Consider the following 25,802-nt stretch of genomic DNA (forward strand, 5'->3'; position numbering starts at 1 on the left):
TTCGGACTTGGGTAAACCTGTCATAAAATCCATTGAAACCTCCTCCCAACGTTGGCTTGGAATGGATAAAGGTTGTAATAGACCTAAGGTCTTAATTGTTTCAACTTTATTTTGTTGGAAAACCAAGCATTCCGCCACAAACTTTTGAATATCCGATTTAAGGCCATCCCAAAAAAATTCTTTTTTAACCCCGTGGTAAGCTTTTAAAAATCCTAAGTGCCCTCCTAATGGAGAAGTGTGCAATTCCATAAGAATCTTTTATTTGAGTTTGGAATTCTTACATAGGTATAAGTGATCTTTGTACTATAACGAATCATTTTTTCAGCTAAATGTATCAGATGTATTGGGATCTTGTTGTAACTTTTGAATGAGTGCCCACACTTCTTCGTCATTCTTCCATTCATCACTTGCTTTGTTTATCCAATCTGGTTGGATAATAGAAATGGTGCACAACAATGCTTCCACATCCTCATCCTTTCTTGAGAGTGCATTTGCCACAACATTTTGTTTCCTTTTTTTGTAGATGATTTCAAAGTCATAACCCAACATCTTTGTGACCCATTTTTGTTGCTCTTCAGAGGATAATCTTTGTTCTAAAAAGTATTTAAGACTATCATGATCTGTTTTTACCTTGAAATGTCTTCCCATTAGATAGGGTCGCCATTTCTTAAGTGCAAGTAGTATTGTCAACATTTCCTTCTCATAAATATATTTGTGTAAATACTTTCCTTTGATTGGATGACTTTTGAAAGAAACGGGTCTTTCATCTTGCATTAAAACAACACCAATTCCATTTCCTGAAGCATCAAATTCCACAATAAAGGTTTTTGTTAAGTCCGGCATAGCTAAGACCGGTGCTTGGCACATTGCCTCTTTAAGATGTTCAAAGGCCTTTGTTGCTTCTGGAGTCCATGAAAATGCATCTTTCTTCAATAATGTTGTTAGAGGTTTTGCTATTCTCCCATAATTCTTAACAAACTTGAGATAATACCCTGTCAACCCGAGAAATCCTCGCAAATGCTTTATGGATGTGGGGATTTTCCATTCCTTAATTGCTGTAATTTTGCTAGGGTCTACCTTAACACCTTCATGAGATACAATATGACCCAGATATTCCACCTCTTGTACTCCAAAGAAACATTTGGAGCTTTTTGCATATAATTGTTTTTCCTCCAATAGTTTGAGCACCCTGTCAACATGTTCAACGTGATCCTTCCAAGACTTGTTGTAGATTAGTACATCATCAAAAAATACCAACACAAATTTTCTAAGGAAGGGTTTGAAAATGGAATTCATCAAACCTTGAAATGTAGAAGGTGCATTGGTAAGGCCAAAAGGCATGACCAAAAATTCATGATGACCCTCATGAGTTCTAAATGTTGTTTTCAAAATGTCTTCAGTCTTCATTCTGATTTGATGATATCCTGAACGAAGATCCAACTTGGTGAAGTAAATTGATCCATGCAATTCATCCAATAATTCATTAATGACAGGAATTGGAAATCTATCTTTAATAGTGAGCTTGTTGAGCTCCCTATAATCCGGACACATGCGCCATGATCCATCCTTCTTGTGCACCAATACTACTGGAGAAGAGAAAGAACATTGACTAGGTTGAATTATACTAGCATCTAGCATTTCTGCAACCATATGTTCAATTTCACTCTTTTGATCATAGGGATATTTGTACAGCCTGATGTTTGGAGGAACACTTCTTGATGAATAGCATGATCATGATCACGAATAGGTGGGAGACCTTTGGGAGTCTCAAATACATTGGAATGATTGTCCAAGACTTTTTGGAGATCTGGAGAAATAAATGATTTCAATGTGGGAACCTCTAGCGAACATAATTGTGCAATTACGCCTCCTTGTTCTTTCTTTAGAAGCTTTTTCATACCGTTAGAGCTGATTATCTTTCCCAGTTTCCCTGGAATACCCCTTAATTCAACTTCCTTTCCTTCTGCACAAAATTTCATGAAAAGTTCTTGAAAATTTCAAGCTATTGTACCTAAGGATTGTAGCCATTGGACTCCTAGTACAACATTAGCACCACCCATTGGAATGGAAATCATTGGGCTATTCAATACATATTCTCCCATGGATAGCTTGATATTATGGAACTTTCCAGAGCAATTTATGGTTCCTCCACTTGCAACCATCATTTGACACTCTGGTGTTGGATATAGGAAGCAATTCAATTCCTTAGCTATCTTACAATGAATAAAATTATGGGTACTTCCTGAATCAATCAACACTATTACCTCTTGATATGTCCTTCTATCTTGATAGTTTAAGGAGTGGTAATTCCAACCAATGCATTACAAGATATGGTTGGATTCATTTCTCCTTTATCGAGGGTTTGTTCTTGGAGTATATTCTCTTCTTTTGACATTTCTTGTTCTTTTTCTTCCTCCTCTTTACAATCTATGTAGAATAATTTCTTTTCAGCACACTTATTACCTTTAGTGTATTTGTTATCACAACTGTAACAAAGCCCTTTTGCTCTTTTTTCTTTCAATTGTTGTGGTGTCAACCTTGTAGGTTGTGGAAGTCTAGGGGCAATAACACTTCCATCTTTATAGTTGTGAGTGGTAAACTTTCTAGTCGCCATAATTTTGCTTTCCATTTTTCTTGCTAACTTGAATGCCTTCTCCAATGAATCAGGTTCCCAAAGGCGAACCTCATGTTGGATATTATCGTTTAAAGTCCCTATGAACACATCAATTCTATGCTCCTCTGGAATATCTTTTACGCTTATGTTCAATTTTTGGAAGTCCTCAATGTGCTCCATCATTGAAACCTTTTGTTTGAGATTTATCAATTGGCTAAAAAGGGTGTTGCTTTTTGTATCCTCATAATGTGTTATCATTTCTTCCATAAAAATTGTCCAAGTGACAATTTGTTTACGAGAGCAAAGCCATCAATACCATACACACTGATTTGGTTCCAAATATAAAGTTGCAATACGTATCTTTTGTGTGTTTTGCACATTATGGAGATCGAAAAATTGCTCCATCTGTAGTATCCATGTTCCACGATCTTTGCCATAAAACTTCCTCATATCGATTTTTGAAACATGGTGGGCTTTCAATCAACATTAGAGTCTATGAAATCATGATTAACATTTCTTTTGTTCTCATCATGAGTTTCCTTTACTACCTTTTCACCATTAGTAACCATTTCTCGTAGCAACTTATTCAAATTTATCTTCAATTCTTCCATCTTAGCGTCCATGCCATTCATCTTAGCTTCTTCGCCATCCTTCTTAACTTGCATGCCATTCATATTAGCTTCCATGCCATCCATCTTAGCTTCCACGCCATCCATCTTAACTTTCATGCCATTCATATTAACTTCCACGCCATTCATCTTGGCTTCAGTTACCTTTTGTGAGAGTGAAATTTTTTGTACTTGGTCTTGTAATTTTGATATGTCATGTTGCATTTCTTCCTCTTCTTCACGAGTAATGCTAGAGCTTTTAGGTTGCTTACTAGGTGTTTCCATTTTCTTTCTTCGGGGCATCAAGTAATGCTAATAATTTTTCACCAGTCCCTTTGAATTCCTTCAAACTAATTTTTCAAACCAATCTTATGCAAAATTTAAAAAAAACTACACACTTTTTTTTTTCACTTTGTAAGAGCTCGATATTGAATCTATTGTATCTCTATAACTGCGGATCTCAAATATCTGAAATCGCGTCCTGCAGTAGCCCTTTGAGTCCTTTTTCTAGCACCGCAAGTTTGATCAAGATTGGATTCTCCAAGGAAGAGTTATGCCAAATCTCCCACGGTGGCTTGATTATAGACTAGTTCAGTAGAGGGAACTTCTACGAAGTGCTGCGTGTCACTGTTTCAACCTTAGTATCTGAAACTGATATACAGAAAACTACAGGCCGTCTTCTTTCTGAAAATTCTTATGAAATTTCAATCTGATGCTCAGAACAAAAGTTATTGCGATTTCCCCAGGTCACCTGTTTGGAATGTAAATCGGGAGTTTGCAAAAACCCTAACTTCTGTAGATCATATCTCTGAAAATCTAGCGATACAAGCTCTGAAATTCGGACCCGACGTTCATAACAATTTCGGCTCAAATGGGTTTTTTTTTTTAGCTTTTGAAACGTCATAGAAAAAAAGTTATAGTGAAAATTCCACAATGATCTGTTTGGAGTAACAAAACCCTAGAATCCAAAGCTCTAATACCAAATGTTAAGGAAATTAGCTCACAAAAAGATAGAAAAGATAGATCAACACCTTGGAATTCAGCCTCTTCGAGGGGGCAACCTCCTTTACATTACACAAATGAACAATTTTTGGATGATACAAATGACTAAACCTCCCTTCTATATATAGGAGTCTAAGGGGTCACAATACAATCAAGTTGACATAACAGTAATAACATCAGGGCACAACAATAACAATAGTGGGTTTCTATGGGGCACACTAATAACAATATGGGGACAATAGGGGCACAATAATAACAATAAGGGATACAATGAAAATAGTAATGGGGGAATCACTAGTATTATAGGGACCTAACATAAGCAAATAAGTAACAATTATAAACACTAGTAGAAAATTAAGCTCAAGAATTCATTACCATATCATAAGAGAAGAGACACAAAATTTCACCCCAAAGACTTGTGTTTTATTATTTCAAAATAGAGATCTTCAAGAGCAAAGAGTTAGAGCACAATATCAAGAGATGTCACAATGAGGAGCACATGCTTCCTTATATAGAAAAAATGAGAGTTTTAGAGACTCTTCCAAGTGAAAACGGCTAGGTCCATGCAGGTGCACAAAATGGACTTGATCCTGGCTGATTAAATGCTTGATCCATGTCAAAATAATCTCCACCATTGATTGCTTGAGAAAAAAATTGAATTTCTTGATGATGCCTTTTCTCTTGTTCCAAAAAATATTTTTTCTAACTTTTTCTCCTTGAAAATCCCCATTCATTTAACCAACTTGGACCATAAATTCTATTTTCATTAAAAAAACAATTTTTCTGGGAATTAATTCCTCTTTTCTGGACCAAAAATATTTTCTTGGATTTTTGCTTGCCTGATTTGTGGAGATTCCCTTCTTGAAAAGTGCACATTCCCTTTTTTAATATTTTTCACTTGGAGAGAATTTACTTCTCACATTTTTATTTTTTGATCAATTTCCAGCTAATTATTTAGCCATTTTTTTGCCGGAAAAAGAAAATAAAAATAATTTGAGGGGATAAAGGTAATTTCCAGTGTGGAAAAAGTCTGCAAAAAATCCCGATTTAATCCTAAAAATGCGATTTTTTTGAACTAAACGATTTAATCCCCCGACTTTTTGGCGACTTTTTCACAAAGGAAAAAATCCCGATTTTTTCCTTATACTCCCGATTTAATCGGAAGTCGACCCAAAAAGTCTGCCTCCCTTCCTAGGCCGCGGATAAAGAGGCCGCAAAGGTGAAAAAATTGTAAATTGAAGCTTCCATCCATGCATTTTCAAATTATGGCATTGTATTGTTTGTTATACTTCTTGCGAGCATAGCAGTCTCATTTGTAATCTGTTAGTTTTGAGGTTAAGATATGTTTTTGTTTTCCAGGGAAAAACAAATCTTTATACTTCATATTTCTAGTTAGAAAGCAAAGTATACATTGGCTAAGCCTCCAAGCTTTCAGTGATCCAAACTCTAACAGCCACTGCCCCTTCAAAAGATTACAAAAGTACCAAAAGGACAGGCATACAACAGTCTTCCGTAGAAAGAACCCCACACCATCAAAAACATTGTTACAGTTGTTGAATGCTTCCAGAAGAAACAACAAAGAGGAGGTCATGAAGATCAAATAGCAACAACCTGTCCAAAAAAAACAAAACCAGTGCCTCAAAAAAGAACCCATTTTTCAGACAGGGACAAAGTACCTGTGAAATCTTGTGACAGCAAAGATCCTTCCTGCAATGAGAGCACGTTTTGAAAGAGAATCTTCTTTAGTGGTGAACTCCCTGTAAATCTGGGGAAAGGTTATGTATCAAAAGTGGATTTTACCTCCAAGAGTTTATGAATAATAGATGCCAAGGCTAGGTTAGTAATCTGACATCTACTGTTTTCTCAGAAAATAAGCAGCTTGGAGTCACCAAGCGTTAATTTTCACATCTACTGTGATACTCACTGTTAATTTTCATTGGACCTACCACCTGACACCTTATTAACCAAGCAGATTACAATCTACTGAATAAATGCATGACTTATTTCTTAATACAATTAGCGGAAACAAAAATTAAAAGGGGAAGAGGATCTCAGTGACTGATTACTTGATGAATTTTAGATGACTCATGATATACATTTATTATATTTTTTGTTGATATTTTGACTCTTGAGAGTTGAGACTCAGACAGGACCCAAAATTCAGGAGTTGATTCACTATTTTGATATGTGATGTAGCATTAGACTTCATATACATATTATATATTAGCTTTCTTTACATGTTTATGTGGAAATGCATTTATTTGATGTTGTGGATACTCTAGATGTTAAAAAAAATAAAATAAAAATGAATAATTTTGTGTTTTTTTAATTTGCCGACTTTTTGCCGACTTTTTCAAAAAACTCCCGACTTTGACGAGTTTTTCAACTTTTGGACCCTTGTCGAATTAATCCCGACTTCGACTTTTTCCACATTGGTAATTTCAACCCTAAAAAGGTAGATAAACATAAAGTTGAGGTGTATAGGTTCTAATTATGAGTATTCTACCCCCTTAAAATTTTACAAACATTTGATTTTACAATTTACATCCAAATTATTAAATTTCCGACCTATTGGAAAATTTAATAATTAAAAATAGACACTTAGACTTAACCAAATTTTGCGAGACTCAAGACATGATCTAGTATGATAATTATACATAGACTCGATACACTAGGATGCACTCAAGACATCACTATTGAATCCCACCCTAGCTTTGGGGGTATATGTGGGAGAAAAATTCTATTAATTATTTCATGTACAAAAGAATTAACGAGGTTAAAAAACTACCTAGGATGAAACTAGTTAGAAAAAAATCTTAAGCTTAAGTAAGTGGTTTTACATGGCTTTATAGACATATTAGAATAATTTTTACAATGGACACTACAAGAAAAAGGACATTGGTGAGGGGCAAAAAATGTCACCATAAGCTCATTGGTGACGGTCAAAAGAGCATTCATCACCAAAAACAGAATGTCACCAAAGGTGGCGTCGCCAAAAGTATAGGTGTTGTAGTGACATAAAAAGTTCGTCACCAATAATAATTTATAATGATGGATAGCGATCATCACCATTTCATATGAGCAATGGTGACGAACCATAGCCTCCATCACCAAAAACTGAACGTCACCAAAGGTGGCGTCGCCAAAAGTATAGGTGTTTTAGTGACATTCGAAGTTCGTCGCCAATAATGATTTATAATAACGGATAACGACCATCACCATTGCATATGAGCAATGGTGACGAACCATAGCCTCGGTCACCAAAAACTGAACGTCACCAAAGGTGGCATCGCCAAAAGTATAAGTGTTATGGTGACATTCAAGATCTATCACGAATATTGATTATAATGACGGATAGTGACTGCCACCATTTCATATGAACAACAATGATTTATTGTGATGGATCTTTAATGGCTGTCACTATTGGTGCATATATATGGTGTCATTCATTGACTGTCACCAAAAGCCACATTACCAGAAGTATAGGTGTTGTGGTGACATTCAAGGTCTATCATGAATAATGATTACAATGATGGGCAACGACTGTCACCATTTCATATCAACAACAAAGATTTATGGTTACAGACCTTTGAGGGTCGTCACTATTGATGTGTATATATGGTGGCGTTCGTTGATTGTCACCATTTCATATTTTTGGTGAAGGTCGAAAAATGCCACCAAAGCTCATTGGTGATGGTCAAAAGAGCCTCCGTCACCAAAAATTGATCATCGCTATTCCATCTGGATGTCAGGGTACGATGGGATTGAACCACCAACCTCCTACTTGTAAAGCAAGTGCTCTTCCATTGAGCTAGCACCCTTTAAAAAATTATACTTTTAAAAATTAGACCTTGAAACTTCATAAATTATAAATTCTACAAAGTCTCAGCAATATTTTACTAAACAAGAAAAGCAGCATCGAAGTTGCTGGTCCCTACCTAATGGTTATTGAAGTTATGAAAAGTGTGTGGAGGGAAAAATAGTTATGTATAAGAGAATCAATATGTTTAGTTGAATACTCAATTAGAAGTGAAACTCTAAAAACATTTATAATCTATAAATGACCTATAACTAGCAAATGCACCAAATATTGCAAAGGAAATGTCATCAGTGGATAGCATATGGAAGAAGAGGAGGCAAGGACTTGGAACCCTTGTACATCTTGGCATGCCTTAGCACTTGGCACATATTAGCTTGTTTGACATGTCTTCGTACTATCTGGCACATGTTAGCATGCCCTAGCATTCCCTAACACACCTTGGCAGTCATGACCTCACAACTAGCATTACATTTTTCCATGACTTGGGAACCTTACATTCACTAGAACACCTTGGCACTCCCTAGTTGTCATGCCCTCTGTTATCCTCCACAATGTCCCAGGCTGATGAGGAGATCGACGGAGGTAACCACAGACCAAGCTTTTAGTTTGGTAGCTAGCCCTACCAAACTAGAGAGGGCTCTCTCTATGAAATCACAGCCAAGAGATGACTGGAATGTAAAGGATTTTAGGCTAGATAGCTAGGCTCAGGTGGGTTTTTGAAAAATTTAAGGACTTGGAACTCTCTCCGCCAGTGTCTTGTCTAGCATGGACTTTGTCAAGGAGGCAGGGACTTGGAACTCTGTCTAGGATAAAGCACCTAACATGCATGATAGAAGCTTCTTAGAATAGAGTACCTCCTACCTAGAAGAGTGTCCCCTGCTCAAAATATAGAACCCTTCTCTATTGTGCACTTTTCTTAAAGATAAATTTGTGCATAAAATAATTCTAAGAAAAACACCTAAATTAAGAAAAGTGAGCATCTAAGTCAAACTATAAAAGTATACTAAATATGGCTCTATATAAGTTTGGGAAACACTAGACAAGCATGCTTGCATAAAACAACCATAATATGCCTAAAATCGATGCGCTTCTTTCATCGTTTCTATACCCTCACAACAAAACCGGAATCTCTAGCGTGTACCCCAAGGCTATATGCATCTGTTGAAGGTGTAGATTGAAATGATCTGCTGAGATGAAGTACTATTGAAGGAGAAACACCTTCAAAACAACAGATAAAGTCTACTGTGAATTCAACCCATTTGCACATAGACCAAGGCTGCTATTGGGTACACTTCTCTGCTGAATGGAAATTGCAATGTATTGTAGTGCTGTTGAAGAAAAAACACCTTTAGTGCAACATGGATAAAACTCTAACAGATATTGTCACTGTGGCCTCGGTTGTAGATGATCTCATCAATATAGGTAACAACTTCGATAATTGAAAAACCAAAAGGTGAGCTGCATAGATCATTTGAAATGACAGATTTGGGCATACTTTATTATTGTTTAGGAGTGTTAGTATAGAAAATGCAAGGTAGCCTGTTGCGTCTTTATGTCACAGGCCAAGGATGCGAAGAAATACATAAAATATTAAATAGCATGGTATAAGTCGATTGCAAGTTCTTTTGAAATGGGAATGGAATTCTCCTTGTGCGGGTTCTAATCTAGTGGGTATAACTTTAAATAAGAAACTGATAGTTATGGGGTTGGAATTGTCTCACAATTCATGAAAAGTCCCAAATTTGTTCACTAGAAAGAGGAACAAACATCTTTGCAATAGATTCAAGCTCCCTTTAGAGCTGTGGAGGAATTCAGAAATTTTGGAAGGGTCAGTAATGCTATAGGTCAATTTTATCTCCTTGGAGAAAATTTTTAGTTTCAAATATAGGAGAGTGGTTAAAATGCTGGTAGAAACTGATCTTCATGAAAATACTGAGATTGCTTGCAGATACTGAGATTTCCCAAGGAAAATGGATTTTAAACTAGAAGTTGGACTTCTGAACAGTGAAAAGTCCCATTTCATTGGGTTGGCTCTCATACAATTATGTGGGAAGATTGGTGTCTACAGATTCTAATTTGGAGGCTAGTTTGAAGTCTTGACAGGTTAAAATAAAAAGCGCAGGGAAATCTCAAGACTGTTGATTCAGATGTTGTTCCAACTTACAGCTTTGGAAGGTGATAAGTGCTAGTTTGAGGTATGTGGTCCTAAAGTGGTTGAAGGAACACACGATTTTCCTGTGACTTTTCAAGGTAGGTCCCCTTTTATCAATTCCTCGTGCTATCAAACAGTACTAAAAGAATCCCCTTCCGTTATTGGATTCTTTTACTAACTAGTTACAAACAATTTTGTACAGTACTAAGAGAATCCCCTTCCATTATTGGGAATAATCTCACTATTCCACATTAGCACCCATCATGCCCACTCGACCATCTGAACAATGAAGGAAGAGTGTGTTTCCTCACCCTCCTTGTACCTCCAATGTGCAACAACTCCAAACTCAACTTGCTGATGCATTTCTTTAGTCTATATTTGTATTTCAAATGGAAAACCATCATCCCCAAAAACAACAGTATGCAAATACTGATACCTAAAGCGTTTGGACCACAAGAAGTGTTAGGAGAGTAACCCAAAAAATCCCATTGGTTTGTTCCTAACCTAATCTACAAATGACACAACTTCAATAGAGCGAAATGATGAATATCCCAAATCAAAGAAAGCATAAAATATATATCCTTTGCATATGCAAATGTAGTGCTAAATTAAAATTCCTATATTTGGGGAGTGGTAGCAATGCAAAATATTTTCAAAGGGGATGTTGATGAATGATGTAAGTAGAAGCATCTGTTATCCAACATATCCAATGGAATTAAAAAAAATAACAATATCTTATTAAGAAATAGTGAAAATTACGACACTGCCACCATGCAAAACATGCCGATATGCCACCATGAAAAACTTGTTGATATGATTGGTGATATGCCATTTAAGTTGTACATTCTCCTATAATACCTCAAAAATGTCATCCACAGATTTGCAACAATTGATTTGAATGCCCTCTTTCACGAGATATTTCAGCATCTGATTTTCTACTTCATAATGTATGATGATCATCAAGAAGGGGTTTGTTAAAATAACCTCCCTCGCCTATACTACCACTATATGATCTCCCTTGTCATAATTTATCAACCTACTCGAAGCTCAAGCCTTTCATCTCAGGAACAAAAGCAAGGACAAAAAAGAATGCAGCCCCAACAATGGCGACGAATACTATAAATGTTTTGGATGTGCCCAACACATCAATCAAAGATAGGAATCTCTCTGAAACAATCAGATTAAATATCTAGCAAACTGTTGCAACAATGGCTCCACACATACTTCTATATTTTGAAGGATAAATTTTGGAATTGATTGTCCATGGAACTGGTCCCATGCCAGGTGAGAAGAAAGCTATATATAAAACCAAGCCATGAACAACAAGTCAACCATAGGGAAGAATTAAGGGAGCGAGGATGAGATGGTTGAACCCTAGCCGCCTCTGCCCCTAGTTCGTGCCTTTCCTTCGTTTCTTGGCCAAGTCTTCGGGACTTCTCGACTTGCTGTCAACGTTGTTGCCTGTTTTGGGGGCGATTATTGCACATAGGTTGTTCATTTCCGTGCCTACGTGAGGTAAGAGTCGAGGTTTATGTTTCCGCTAATGGCAGAAGTGTCCTCAGACACGTAATTTTATTAATCAGAAAAAAACAATTACATATTTGATTTTGCAAGAGTTTACACCCGAACATCCAAACTTTCTTGCAATGAGCTATTTATAAGCTCCATGTCCTAACTATCTCTAATTATGGATCACTTATTAAATAACAAGTGTCCATTTACAATAAATTCTATTCAAAACAACTAGCTAACAAATCTCCTAAAATAGAGCCTAAGATACGACACTTTTGGAGAGTCATATCTTGTTACAACAATATACTAATTCTAAATGTCTCCATTAAATAATTAAGCATTCTAGAATAATAATTATGAATTTAATATCTTAAATTAATAATTATTTTATTCTAATTTTATAACCTATGATAAGATTGTATTTTTGGATCATCTAACATTCCCCCCTATGATCCAAAGATACATTAAAACAGATACCAAGTTCGTCCCTAAACTTAGTAAATTTTATTCTGCCAAGTGGTTTTGTGAAAATGTCGGAGATCTGATCTTCAGAAGGACAATAAACAGGCTTGAGGACATCTTTGGCAATGAGAGATCTGATATGATGATAATTGGTGTCCACATGCTTTGTCTTGGAATGAAAAACTGGGTTCTTGGTAAGTTTGATGGCTGACTGGCTGTCAATTAATAATGATGTAGCTTTTTCCTGAGAAAGGCCCAAGTCTTGCAAAATTCTGCGCAACCAAACAATTTCACATGCTGCTTCCCATGCTGAAATGTACTCTGCTTCTGTTGAAGAAGTGGCCGCTGTAGCTTGTTTCTTACAACTCCAAGATACTGCTTCTGACCCCATGTTCATTAAATAACCTGATGTTGATGCTCGATCATCAATACTTCCAGCAAAGTCGGCATCAGAATATCCACCAAGTACAAAATTTTTAGTCTTTGTGTAAAAAAGACCAAAATCTTTTGTTCCTTGGATATATCGAAGAACTCTTTTGGCTGCATTCCAGTGGCTGTCTCGTGGTTCCTGCATAAAACGTGAAAGAATACTGACTGCATAAGATAGATCAGGATGAGTATTTGTCAAATAAATCAAGTTGCCAATCAACTGTCTGTAAGTTGTACTGTCCACCTTTTCCCCCCTTCAAATTTTGAAAGTTTCAAGTTTTGCTCCATGGGGGCGAGTACGAGCTTGCAATCCTGCATGTCAAATCGCTGAAGAACCTCTGCTGCAAAATTAATCTGAGAAATGAAAATATGATGTGGACGTTGGAAGACTTCAACTCCAAGATAGTAGTGAAGTAATCCCAAATCTGTCATCTTAAAACCTGCATGTAACTCCTTTTTCCCTTGTGCAATATGATCATCATGGTTCCTAGTAATGATCAAATCATCTACATACATAACAAGAATTACTAGATATTTTCCCTATTGTCGCACATACAAAGTATCATTAGATTCACTTCGTTGAAAACCAACTTTCTTAAGGTCTTGATCCATCTTTGCGTACCAAGCTCAGGGAGCTTGTTTTAATCCATATAAAGCCTTGATCAATTTGCAGACTCTATGTTCTTGTCCTTCAATTTCAAAACCTGGCTGTTGGGTCATATACACTTCTTCCTGTAAATCCTCGTTGAGAAAAACACTTTTCACATCCATTTGATGAACTTTCCATCCTTTCTGAGCGGCCAATGCAAGGGTTAATTGGATGGTGTTCCATTTCGCTGTTGGAGCAAACGTTTCCTCGTAATCAATGCCTTCCTGCTGTGCAAAACCTTTTGCGACAAGTCGTGCTTTATACTTTTCAAGTTCTCCCTTTTGATTATACTTAATTCTGTAAACCCATTTGCATCCCGTGGGTTTAACATTTGATGGACAATCAACAAGTTTCTAAGTGTTGTTATCAATCACTACTTGATATTCTTCAACCATAGCCTGTTGCCATTCTTTATGTTTTACTGCTTCTTTGTATGTGGAAGATTCAGTAAAATCATTTGCTATCAAGGCAAAATTGCCTTCACTTCTATGTGCCCTTCTGGTGCCTGTTTTATTTTGCTCATCAAGCTTTACATCTTTCAAAAGTTGAACTGCCCATTTCGGTAGTTGGTGCTCACTTGTTTGTTCTTCTGTAAAATTTCCATCATTTTACAGAGGATTATTATAAACGGATGTTCTTCATTCAGGTGAAGAGTCTGGAGAATCACTGTCAGAAGAACTGCTGCTGCTTGGAGATGCGGATGAATTGCTAGAAGACCCAGATGAAGTTCTTGATGTAGATGGACTGGATGACTTATCTTCAGAGGAAGGAAAATCAAGTTCATACCAATTTGGTGAAGTTGGTTGACTTTGCATTTTTCCATTTCTTTTACTTCCCTTAGTTTCTAACTTGTGAAGAAGATTTTCAATTTCTTCAGCACTCTTATTCTCAGTTTCATCAAAAATGACATCCCTGCTCACAATGAATTTTCCATTGGTCAAAAGACGATACCCTTTCTTCTCATTAGAATAGCCAATCATTGTGCATTTTAAACTTCTTGAGTTAAGCTTAGTTCGTTTTTATTTCGGAACTAAGGCATAACATACTGATCCAAAAACTCTAAGATGTTTAACTCGAGGTTTGAAACCAAACCAAGCTTCATAAGGTGTGATTCCGTCTAAAAAAGCAATTGGAGATCTGTTTCTTAAGTAGACAGCTGTATGTATTGCTTCTGCCCAATATGTTGGACTTAACTTCTTGAAAGTTAACATGGATCTCGCCATTCCTAACAAGGTGCGATTCATTTTTTCAACTACTCCATTTTGCTGTGGAGTGTAAACATTAGTAAGATGTCGCCTTATGCCATTTTTGCTGCAATAAGTTTTGAATTCATTTGAAGTGAATTCTCCTCCATTATCTGTCTTGAGAGTACCTCTCTTTTCTTTGACTTCATTTTCAACAAGTTGGCGAAAAATTTTAAACTTCTCAAATGCTTCTGACTTGTTCTTCAAGAACTAAACCCAAGTCATTCTGCTGAAATCATCAATTGAATAGTAAGAAATATTTGCAACCACCAAAGGAAGTTTGTAGTGGTCCACAAACATCACTTTGAACTAGTTGTAGCGCATGCTTGCACGCCATGAACTTGTTGGAAAACTTTGTCGACTTTGTTTGCCATAAATGCAAGCTTCACATTTTGCATTTTCCCTTTTGAAAGTGGGAAGTCCTTTAACCATTCCTTGTTTCTGCAATTGAGAAAGACTCTCAAAATTTAAATGTCCATAGCTTACATGCCATAATCTTACAGGTGAAATACCTATAGTCATTGCCCCTGCAAAATCAGAATGCCTTGGAATAACTGTCCCTTTCATCCGTAACAGTTTTCCATCTTCATAACCTGTCATGACAGTTTTCAAGCTCTGTTTGACTGAATTAATTTTGACTAAACCATCTTCCATAATCACATGATGTCCTGCTTGTCGAATTGTGATTAAAGAGAGCAAATTTTTCTTAAAAGTTGGTACATACCATACATTGGAAATCATTTTTTCTCCAATGCTAGGGAGAAAAACTTTAACTGCTCCTTTTCCATAAGGAGTATGTTTTGTATCATCAGCAAGAAAAATGGAATTAAGTTGGAAATCTTGAAAATTCCAAAAAAAATCACGTCGACTAGTCATGCGCTGAGTTGCCCCGAAATCCAAGATCCAGGCATCTTCATAATCACTTCTAAGATGGGATGAAAGTTGTGATGTGGGTGAGGAAGTAAAAACATATTCTGAGTTATCATCATCTTGATCATTTGCAAATTGAACTGAGTGCTGCTGAAACTTGGGAAATTTATTAAGAGATGTTCGACAATCTTCAGCATAATGGCCAACTTTGTTACATCTTCAACACACAATTTGACTTAAGTCTCTTCCTCTTCCTGAAGATTGTCCTCTACCTCTCCTTTGACTTCTATGTTGAGATTGTCCTCTACCTTGATTATTATTTCCTTGTCCTTGAAAATTGCCTCTTCCTTGGTTGTTTCCTCTACCTTGAAAATTACTCTTCCTGAACTGTTACCTCTATTAAAGTTATTTCCTCTGCTTTGGCTTTGACCTCGACTTTGTACATTATGTGCAGCTTGATTCTGATTCCCTCTGCCTTTGCCTCGAGAACTGTGTGCTGATGGTTTACTAGTGCTGGCCTCTGTGAGAAAAACATCTTCACCAACTTTCTTCTTCTTCCCAAAGGTTTTATCATGTTGGGTCAACATTTCATAGAGATCATCAAACTTTAATTTCTCTAATTTCCCAGTTAATTGTATAGTCTCCAAAAATTGCGTGTAGGAAGAAGGAAGTCCAGCAATTACAATTGTTACCACAAAACTATCATCTATTGCTGGAAAACCAACGTTAATGATTTCCTGCCTAATATTCTTAAGTCTTGAGATATATTCAAGAACATCACCTCCTTCAGTGAATTTTTGTTGTAACAATTTTAATTGTAGATCAACTTTCTTTGATTCAGGCTGAGTATCAAAGAGGTCTTTAAAAGTTTTCAAAGCAGACCATGTATCTGTAGCATTTTCTATATGGACATATATTTCATCATTCACAGAAGATTTAATAAGAGCTAAGTCTTTGGCATTCTTAACTTCCCATTTTGCTAGTGCAGCGGCATCTGTGGGTTTATTCGGCTTAATATCTCCATCACATATACCCTGCCATAATTCATTGTAAATGAGAGTGCTTTCGATGAGACGGTGCCATGTTTTATAAGATTTTGTGCCTTCAAGTTTGTCGGTATCAGAAAACAAATTAATCAACTTAGACATTGTAGCGTTGAAGCTTCACACCAAGAATCAGAACAAAAATGTCAAGATGGGCAACACAACACCACACAAAAAACACGATCTATCGGGGCTTGGCCTTGACCCTCGTATAGTCGTTGAAGCAGGAGAAAAATGACTGAGCTTTGCATTTGGCTCTAGTCAATTTCTCAAAATTTACAAGGTAACTTTCAAAATTTGACTTTTACAATGATGCTCTTGCAAAACTTGGTAAAAAAAAGTTACCTCCCCTCAAAGTAAAATTACTTTGAGTTACCCTTATCCCTTTAAAAAATTACAATTAAAATCCCCTTATTACTCCAAAAATTTACAAATCACCTTATTACTCCACAAACAATAAATTCCAAAATTAAAAAAATCACCAGATCTCTCCAAAATACAATATTCCTTATTTCTCCACAAAATTTACAAAACTCCATTAACATTACAAAATTAAAAATATTCCTTATCTCCAGCAAAGACTTTTCAGATTCACCTTTTTGAAAAAACTGTCAAACGTTGGATCTTTATACTTGTCAAACGCTGGCTGGCTGGTTCTTATGCTGGCTTCTTGCTGGCAGGCTGTCTCAATAATCACACACTCAGATAGCATACAGTCAAACAATATTCAAGAATTTGCACAATCCAATTTTAATTTCTGAAAAGCTACATTGAAGGCATGACGATTTCCTGAACAGTTCTCATCAGTAAGAACCCCTTCTACTTCGAGGAGAATAGGAATATCTGGCTTCGTCGTTGTCTATCGCTGGCAATTCTGGCAATTAGCATTCAAATTTCTCCAGCAGCGTTTTAATGTTTGCTGAGATGCTCATATATCCGTACGAAAAAGCATAAAGGTTCGATTGTTGTGAAATTGGATGCAGAGTTGTAGATTCAAAATGCGGAATTCACATAACAGGCTGCTGCGGGTAGCTGGCATCGCCCTGAAATGTCCCATAATATGCCTGCCCTGCAACCATCCATTCCTTTTTCGAAAAAGAAAGCATCCACTGCATAAAAAAATCTAACGCAAGTCAAACCTGAAAATCAAACCACAGTGCAAGTAAGAATCCTCCAGTGCCTTGTTCAGAAATTCAGCGTGTGGCAGGGCGGCCCGAAGACAGATTTAACTACAAGCATGAATGGCGTTTCGCTGTTTGCGTTGGGCAGTTGTTGCTTGATGAAAAAGTGTTTTTTTTTTAGATAAAAAATATCCTATTGCAATGAATCATGCAATGATCAGAATGTCAATAACAAGTTCTCTGCGGGATTCCCAAGTATCCTCTCCAGTAAGCGAGCAAATAGTAGAATTAGCAGTAGAACTGCGCTTGACGGTGACTAATCTAAAGCCTAAGAATTGGAAACCTCAAGGCCTGGGTTGCAATGAGTTTATTTACTTGGTTGTTACGCTTGTTGACCACTACTAGTCAACTACCCATGCAGTACACCCCCTTTTTTTGGGCAGAAAGGGGTAGCACCTGATCAACATGTCCGTGCCATCCCGCAGTCATCAGCAGCTTGATCGATTTATGTTGTAAACCCAGTCTGCATGTATGAATTGTAAATAATCTTAGCAGATCTGAGTCATGTATGTAAATTGCCTAGGTGGACCTAACTTTCTAATGATAATCTACGTCCCGGAAGGTTTTTCGTCTCACCGATCTACGATCGGCAGAGTTTTCCTTCAACTTGACCCCAAAGCCGGGATGCATTTTGTTATTAGAAGTTTAGGAGAATCCTAGTGTGTTAATCTGCTAGATTATAGTTGTGTCGCAGAACTGGGTGGTTCATGAGGGTCTGTATTAAGTGGGTTTGTCCCCTTGAGATGTAAATTGTAAAAAAATCATGATGAAATGTGTCTTGAGGGTTGAAGAATGTCTTAAATCCCCTCATGGGTCTTAGGTCCTAGGTCCTAGGAGATTTTTCCAAAGGCTAAGTTCGAGGATCCATTTTAAATGAAATAAAAATTAAAAAATAAATAAAAATGATAAAAAATTAAAAAAACAAATTTTTAAAAATTAAGAAATTAAAAAATTAAAAAATTGAAATAAATAAAAAAATAATAAAAAATTATAAAAAATAAAGCAAAAACCCTAACTAATAAAATAATAATATTTTAAGTGAATGCATGCAAAATATTATTTTTTAATAAATCGACGGATGAGATCAAGAGATGTCTTGATCCTCATCAACGGTCGAGATCATTTCAACATGGATCACTCGAACTAGCCGTTGGGATCATTTCCTTTAAGTAGGGTGCTAGGGGTCATTTTCAGATCATTGGATCTGTGAGTCTTGTACTGAAAAAACTCTCTTGTAATCTGGTTTCTGGTTAATAAAAGAAGACTTTGGGGTCCAAATCTTGCTGGTGTTACTCTCTGGGAGTGCTGTGAGATGTTTAATTTTCTGCATATTTCGTTTTTTAGCCATTAATAATAGCTTGTTTTTAGAGTATTGTGAGCACAGGTATCTTGTTCACTTGCTAGGGTTTTAGTGTTGTTAGGGTTTCTGAAGTAATGGCAGGTATCTCCATTACTTTCTGAGATCTAGCAGCATTCTTGCTCTCTTTACTGATGGTTGCTTGAGTTGTGCAGAAAAAACCTTTATTGAAGAATATTTGTGGGCGTTGGGGGAAGTTCTAGGCTGAACCAGTCGACTCCCACAGGCTCTTCTTTGCAGAGCCCAGCTGATTTTGGCCCTGGGTTAATCATTTAAAGTTTATTTCCTGTTTTACATGAGAGATTTTCTCGAGTCTGTTCACAACAAAATTTAAGTTTCTGATATTTCGAAAATATTACTGCAATTATTGTTAAATCTAGCTGTTCTAGAGCTGTGAGTTTTTTTTTGAGTTTAGGTAAAAAAAATAAAATTTGAAGGGTTTACTGCAAAATTTTGTGTATATCTGCCAGATTTCTTTTCCTGCAGGTTACTAAGACAAAATCGGGAAGAGGTTTTCTCTAGTGCTGTGTTGATTGTCTGCCCATCTGCTGGGCTGGCTGTCGAGGGATCAAGTCCCACAAACCGTGCACTGAAAGGAATATAGTCCAGTCAAAGGGTTTTAACTAAGCTTCGGAGGAAACACTGTTTCAGAATAGAGATCAAGCAATCTGATTTAACACTTGCAAACTATTGTGTATGCCTTCAATCAATAAGCGCAGTGGTGTTCTACAAATACAGAGGAAAAGCGGGATTTGAAATGCGTGTGTGCATTTTTCCTTCCTAAAACTGGAAAACGCATGTGCTGTCGGTTTACATTCTCACGTGGGTCCTTCAAAAAACATTTAAAAGATGCAGGATATCCGTCATCAGGTGAGGTTGCAGTTTAATCTTCAGTGACCAGCCATTTGTATGCACCCGGAACGTAAGGCAAATAAAAAAAAGAGGGTTACGTCTTTCATCCACACCTGCACATCTAAAATCGATCCGCAATCACCACCGCCGTCAAGCTTCGGTCGATTTGCAAACCAGGTTATCGATCTCCTTTGCTAACTGACATAACTGCGTGAGTCGATTTCTTATATGCGTGAGTTCATTTTTTCATTTACGTTTCATTTAGTGTAGAAGTTATAAAAAAAAAATTCTCATAAAAAATTTTCGTTTAGATTTTAGTCATAGTTTTATTTTTTAGGTTTTAGATTTAAATAAATCGTTTTTAGTTCACTTTTCCCTTTTTTTTTATTATTTAGACTTAATCAAATTTTCAAATCGTTTTTTTTTATTTCCTATTGTTTTTAGTTAACGTAGAATTTTGTTAGAAATTTTGATTAGGCATTATTTTAAGGCTTTTATGTAGATGTAATTTTTTATAGTTTAGTTTAGATTCAAATTTTGTTTAAATTTTTTTTTTTTTTTAGGCTTTTTAAAAAAAAATAAAAAATTCTTTTAAGTATAGATTTAGATCTAGCATAAAAAATATTGTGGGAAATTTTTCCAGTTTCAGTTTTTCTCGGGATATCATCACGTCATACTTTTTTCACGCTGAGATTTAAATGTATGTGGAATGAATGTTTATCATTTTAGACAATTCTGTGCATAATTCATCATCTTAAAGATTTGCTGCATATGATATCTGGTTAATGATTTATAATTGCATGGTTGTTTAAGGCACTGATCGAAATTTTGTTAATTGCTAGATATCGTTTGTTGAGATTTGGTCATCGCACGATCTTTATGGTTATTTGATGATAAATGATTGTTGTTCATGGTTTATAATTTTATATTATCTAGCAAGTAATCGTTTAAACATCACTCTCATAAGGCACTGGTCCACCAAATTAATAAAATCATTTCAGCATTTCGTGTCTCCCAAACCAACTGGTCGACAGTTGGTCTCCTTCACCTCGTAGGGTCTACCCCCCTTAGCCGCGGGAGATAGGCTTAAACGGAGGGATCGGGGATCAGAGTGACAGCCCCCGGTCTGAGCGTTGTCGTGTCAATCTGCGCGACAACATTTTTTGGCGCCGTTGCCGGGGACAGAGTTTTTCTGTCCTTGGTTCTTTTCAAGCTTTTCTGTGTTTAACTTCTTGTTCAGGTGGCGACTCCACTTCCTATATTATCTGCAAGAGTGTACACTAGAAGGCATCCAAGCAGTCTGTGCAACCCTACTCCTGATCCTGAAAAGGTCTTCAGGGTACGATCACACAAACTCGCTTCTCGTACACTTCTTGGAAATCTTGGACAAGAAGCCCTCTTCGATATTCATTTGCTCTTTAAGGGTCAAGTTAGGCGCAGCACCATGAGTATGTATGCCCCTTGTGATTTTTCTAACATTCCTGGATACCCCAATGATATTCCATCTGTTGGGATAGACAAATTGCCTAGCTTTCGAGGAGATAATGCCATTACTGCTAATTCCCATTTACGAGATTTCAACATATGGATGGCTAAGTATGCAAGATCTACTGATTTTGATCATGAAGATGGATGACTCTTTTTATCTTGACTCTAGGAGGTGATGCTTATGATTGGTTTACAGAAAAGCCTCCAAACTCATTCGACTCCCTACAATCAATCATTAATGCATTTAAAGAAAAATATGGAGATAAGAGAGAGGGAAGACATCTTGTAAAAGCTATTAGTCTAATAAAAAAGAGAGAGGATGAAACTGTTGAGGAATTTAATTGAAGGTTTAATGGTATTATTAGAGAATTACCTCAAGACTATAAACCTACAGATAAAACTCTTCAAGACTTTTACATTGATGCCTTTAGTCCTGAACCATCTTATGAGTTAAGGCGTGCTAAACTTAATGATTATAGAGATTTCCAAGCCTTAGCTATAGAACTTGAAAAGGACAAGGCAGCTTCTGGGAAGTCTGAAATCCCAGGTTTTGATAGGGTTGCTACCATTGTTTTACGAAACGGCCGGGTTGACTCCGAAACGGCCGTTTCGATCCGGGTTGAACAAAAAAATTTCAAAACGGCCCATTGACCCGGCTCGGTGACCGGGTCAGCTATGACCCGGCCGAGTCAGCCAATGACTCGGCCGGGTCATAGCTGACCCGGTCAACCCGGCCGGGTCACGTCAAAAAACGGCCGTACCGATTGGAACCGGCTGGGCAGCGATTTCACTTAAAAAAAATTACTTTTTTGCTGATTTGGAGCTGATTTAGTTAGGGTTTGTGGACATGAAAAGGTTTATGTGATTAGTTAAATGCATTTGGGGTCCATTTCCCCCTCCCAAACTCTATTTAAGACAGCCAAATGCTCTCATTTCACTCACAGCAGTCTTATGCATTTGAGTGAGAGTCTTCTTTGAGAGTTAGTGAGCAGTTCTTGAGCTTGTTTTGGAGCAGCAGTGAGGAGTCTTGGAGGAGCATTGTAGCTGGAGTGAGGAGCTTCTTGGGCAGCCATTTGGAGCAGCATTGAGGAGCTGATTTTTGGAGCAAGTTTGAGGAGGCAGTTTGTGCCTGGAGGTATTTTTTTCCACCTCTATAAATCTGTTTTTACTTATTAAATTTTAGGTGCATATAAAGATAGCTTAGAGAGTGTTTTTAGTCAAATAAATGAACATTGAATCAATTTTTTTTTTTTTTTTTCATTTTGAGATTGTTTTCCTAGTCAAAAAATGGCACCTAGAGCAAAAGATGCTGCTTGGGCATATGTTGAAATGGTTGATGATGAGATGTGTTGCAAGTTTTGCCATAGGAAAATTAAGTCAGGTCCTGGGGGGATTCATAGGCTGAAACAACACTTGGCAGGGATTAAAGGCAATATTACTGCATGTAAATCCCCCGAAATTGGGGAGATTAGAAAGACTTTGTTGGAAAGCTTTGAAAAATTTCAAGAAGAAAAGACTAGGCAAAAAGAGATACAGGCTGAAATTGGGAGGAAGAGGGAGATACAAAAAATGATGGCCGCCAACCCCCACTATGAGTTTGAGGGTTCTTCCTCTATCCCTCACACTGATGCATCAAACCCTTTCCGTTATGTTCCTCCCTCTTTTGCTTCTGTTCAAGATAAGGGAAAGGGTAGAATGAAGGGTGATGGGACTATCAAAAGTTTTTTCACTCACTCAGGCTCCTCTCCATCAGATGCACATGGTCCTGGAGTTAGTAAAGGTCTTTCTCAGCCCACTTTAGATGACCATTGGAAGAAAGAATTGAGGGAGACTGCTTGTGACTACATAGCTAGATGGTGGTATGATGCTGATATCCCCTTTAATGCTGCTCGTTCACCATATTATGAGCCTATGTTTGAGGCCATACATGCTGCTGGAAAAGGCTTCAAAGGCCCTACTATGCAAGAGCTAAGGGGGTTTCGTTTGCAGAAAGAAATTACATCAATTAATGAGTATTTGCAAGATTTCAAGGAATCATGGGCAAGAACAGGGTGTACCATCATGTCAGATGGATGGACTGATCAAAGAAACCGTACCATCATAAACTTTCTTGTCTTCTGCCCACAGGGAACCATGTTTTTAAAATCAGTTGATGCATCTGATAAGGTAAAAGATGGCCACTTGTTGTTTCAGCTATTGGATGAGGTTATTCAGGGTGTGGCGGTGGCTAATGTTGTTCAAATCATCACAGACAATGCCTCTAACTATGTTCTTGCTGGTAGACTGTTAGAGGAAAAACACAAGACCATCTTTTGGACCCCATGCGCTGCACATTGCATAGACCTCATGCTTGAGGATATTGGGAAATTAGATTGGGTCAGAAACACTGTAGATAATGCCAAAAGCATAACAAAATTTATCTACAATCATACACTGGTTTTGAGTATCATGAGGAAACACACTGGAGGCAAGGATATTATTAGGCCTGCCATCACTAGATTTGCTACACATTTTTTGACATTGCAATCTATGCTTTCCCAACATAGAAACTTGCAAAAGATGTTTTCCAGTGATGATTGGAATAATAGCAGTTGGTCTAACAAACCAGAAGGCAGAGAATTGAGAAGGAAAGTCCATGATGAAACTTTTTGGAGAAAGGCAACAGAGATTGTGAAGGTTGCTGAGCCACTAGTTAAGGTGTTGCGGTTGGTGGATGGGGAAAGGTTGGCTATGGGCTTCATTTATGAGGCTATGGATCAAGCAAAGGAGCAAATAAAGGCAGCATACAAGGATAGAGTGGCAAAGTATGGGCCCATTTGGGCAATCATTGATGAAAGATGGAACAATCAACTCCATCGCCCTATACATGCAGCTGGGTATTTTTTGAACCCACGGTATCATTATAAAGCTAAGGAGTCAGGAGCTTTGAGGGGGGAGGTCAGAGATGGACTGGTTGATTGCATTGAGCGCATGGTCCCATCGGAGTCTGATCAGCTACTGATACATCAGCAGGTCACATCCTTCAGCAATGCAACAGGTACCTTTGGGAAGAACCTAGCAAAGATTGCAAGAGAAGCAGATGAGCCAGGTAAACAAAAATTTCAATTTTCAATTTCTCAATTTCAAGTTAGATATAATTTGTAATTTTGTTGAGCTTCAGCCTTCATCTAACTCATAATTCATTACACTCCTATGTTTTTTGCAGCACAATGGTGGGAGGCCTTTGGTGGCCAGTGCCCTGAATTGCAAAGGTTTGCAATTCGTATTTTGAGTCAAACTTGCAGTGCATCTGGGTGTGAGCGCAATTGGTCTGTCTTTGAGAGGATTCACACAAAGAAGAGAAACCGTTTGGAGCAAAAACGGTTGAATGATCTAGTTTTTGTCCAATACAACCTTCGGCTCAGACGGAACCAATTGCTGAACAAAAGACCTGATTCAGATCCCATTGTGTTGGAAGACATTGATCCAACATCAGATTGGGTAGTGGAGAGTCGTCTACCAGAGTTTGATCCTGATGAGGATCTTGATGAAATTGATGTTGGAGATCCACTGCAGCGTGTTCAGTTGAATGCAGATCCCAATCCACCAGCCTCAGTCTCACAGCCAGCTAGTAGGACTCCAGTTGTAGGTGCTTCGCCTTCCTCTGCTCAGCCACGACAGAAGCGCAGCCGCATTTGTACTCTATCTCAGCTTGCATCTGCTTCACAGCCTAGTGGTACTGGTACTGGCACCACTTCTACAGTTGCAGTTGGAGACGATGATGATGAGGAGGAGCCATGGGGCTCCTTGTCTGGCTCTGATGATGATGATCCAGAGATTGGTCGAGATGATCTTGGCTCCTCTGGCAGTAGCCAGTAGCTACTAGCCTCCTTGGTTATTTGTATTTTGTTTTGACTCTTGAGTCTTTGATCATGTATGACACAGACAGACTACAGTTGACTATGTATTTACTATTGCCATTGGGTACACCGTACCATTTTGATATAATGGATTGGTTCATGAGCCTACTTTGATCATATGTTGTCTTCCATGTATATTATAATGTTGTGTGTTTGGAAACTTGAATGAAAATCTTTAAAATTATGTTTAAAATATTTAAAATTATGTTTTTTTATAAAAAAAATAAATATTTAATGTATTTTTTACAACGACCGAGTCATTGAAATCGAGCCGGCCGAGTCATTGCCGTTTCCGTTTCCGTTTCCGAGTCGATCCTCGGCCGAGTCCGAATCCGAGTCCGTTTTGTAAAACATTGGTTGCTACGAAACTAAAGGAACCTAAGGGAAAAGCAGTCCAAGAGCCAGAAAGTGAGCTTGTTCTCAAGTTGCTTCAAAAAATTGAAACTATGGAAATTAATCATAATAAGGAGATAAACACTTTGCAGAATAGGTTGATTCAAATGGAAAGAGCGCAATCGCAAAATTTTCAGCCTCGAAATAATAATAATTGGCAAAGAAAGGGTCAATCTAGTGAGCAGAGACCCCCTAATCCGTTTACTAATCTGGTAGATAATGCTCCT

General features: G+C 37.4%; 1 protein-coding gene across 1 annotated transcript in view; it reads left to right on the forward strand.

Annotated features, from left to right (window-relative positions):
- LOC149265535 (uncharacterized) overlaps positions 1–25,421 on the forward strand; it is a 70,250-nt gene extending 44,829 nt beyond the window's left edge. The window contains exons 3-4 of the mRNA XM_089404603.1: positions 23,022–24,371; positions 24,489–25,421. Coding sequence (XP_089260729.1) covers positions 23,022–24,371; positions 24,489–25,141 — 2,003 coding nt within the window. The 3' untranslated portion in view covers positions 25,142–25,421. The remainder of the gene's footprint in view (positions 1–23,021; positions 24,372–24,488) is intronic.
- Positions 25,422–25,802: the final 381 nt, after the last annotated feature.

The sequence above is a fragment of the Pinus tabuliformis genome, chromosome 6 (genome assembly GCF_031772625.1).
Source record: "Pinus tabuliformis cultivar Carrire ecotype Pingquan chromosome 6, CPIR1, whole genome shotgun sequence".
In the NCBI taxonomy this organism is placed as follows: domain Eukaryota; kingdom Viridiplantae; phylum Streptophyta; class Pinopsida; order Pinales; family Pinaceae; genus Pinus; species Pinus tabuliformis.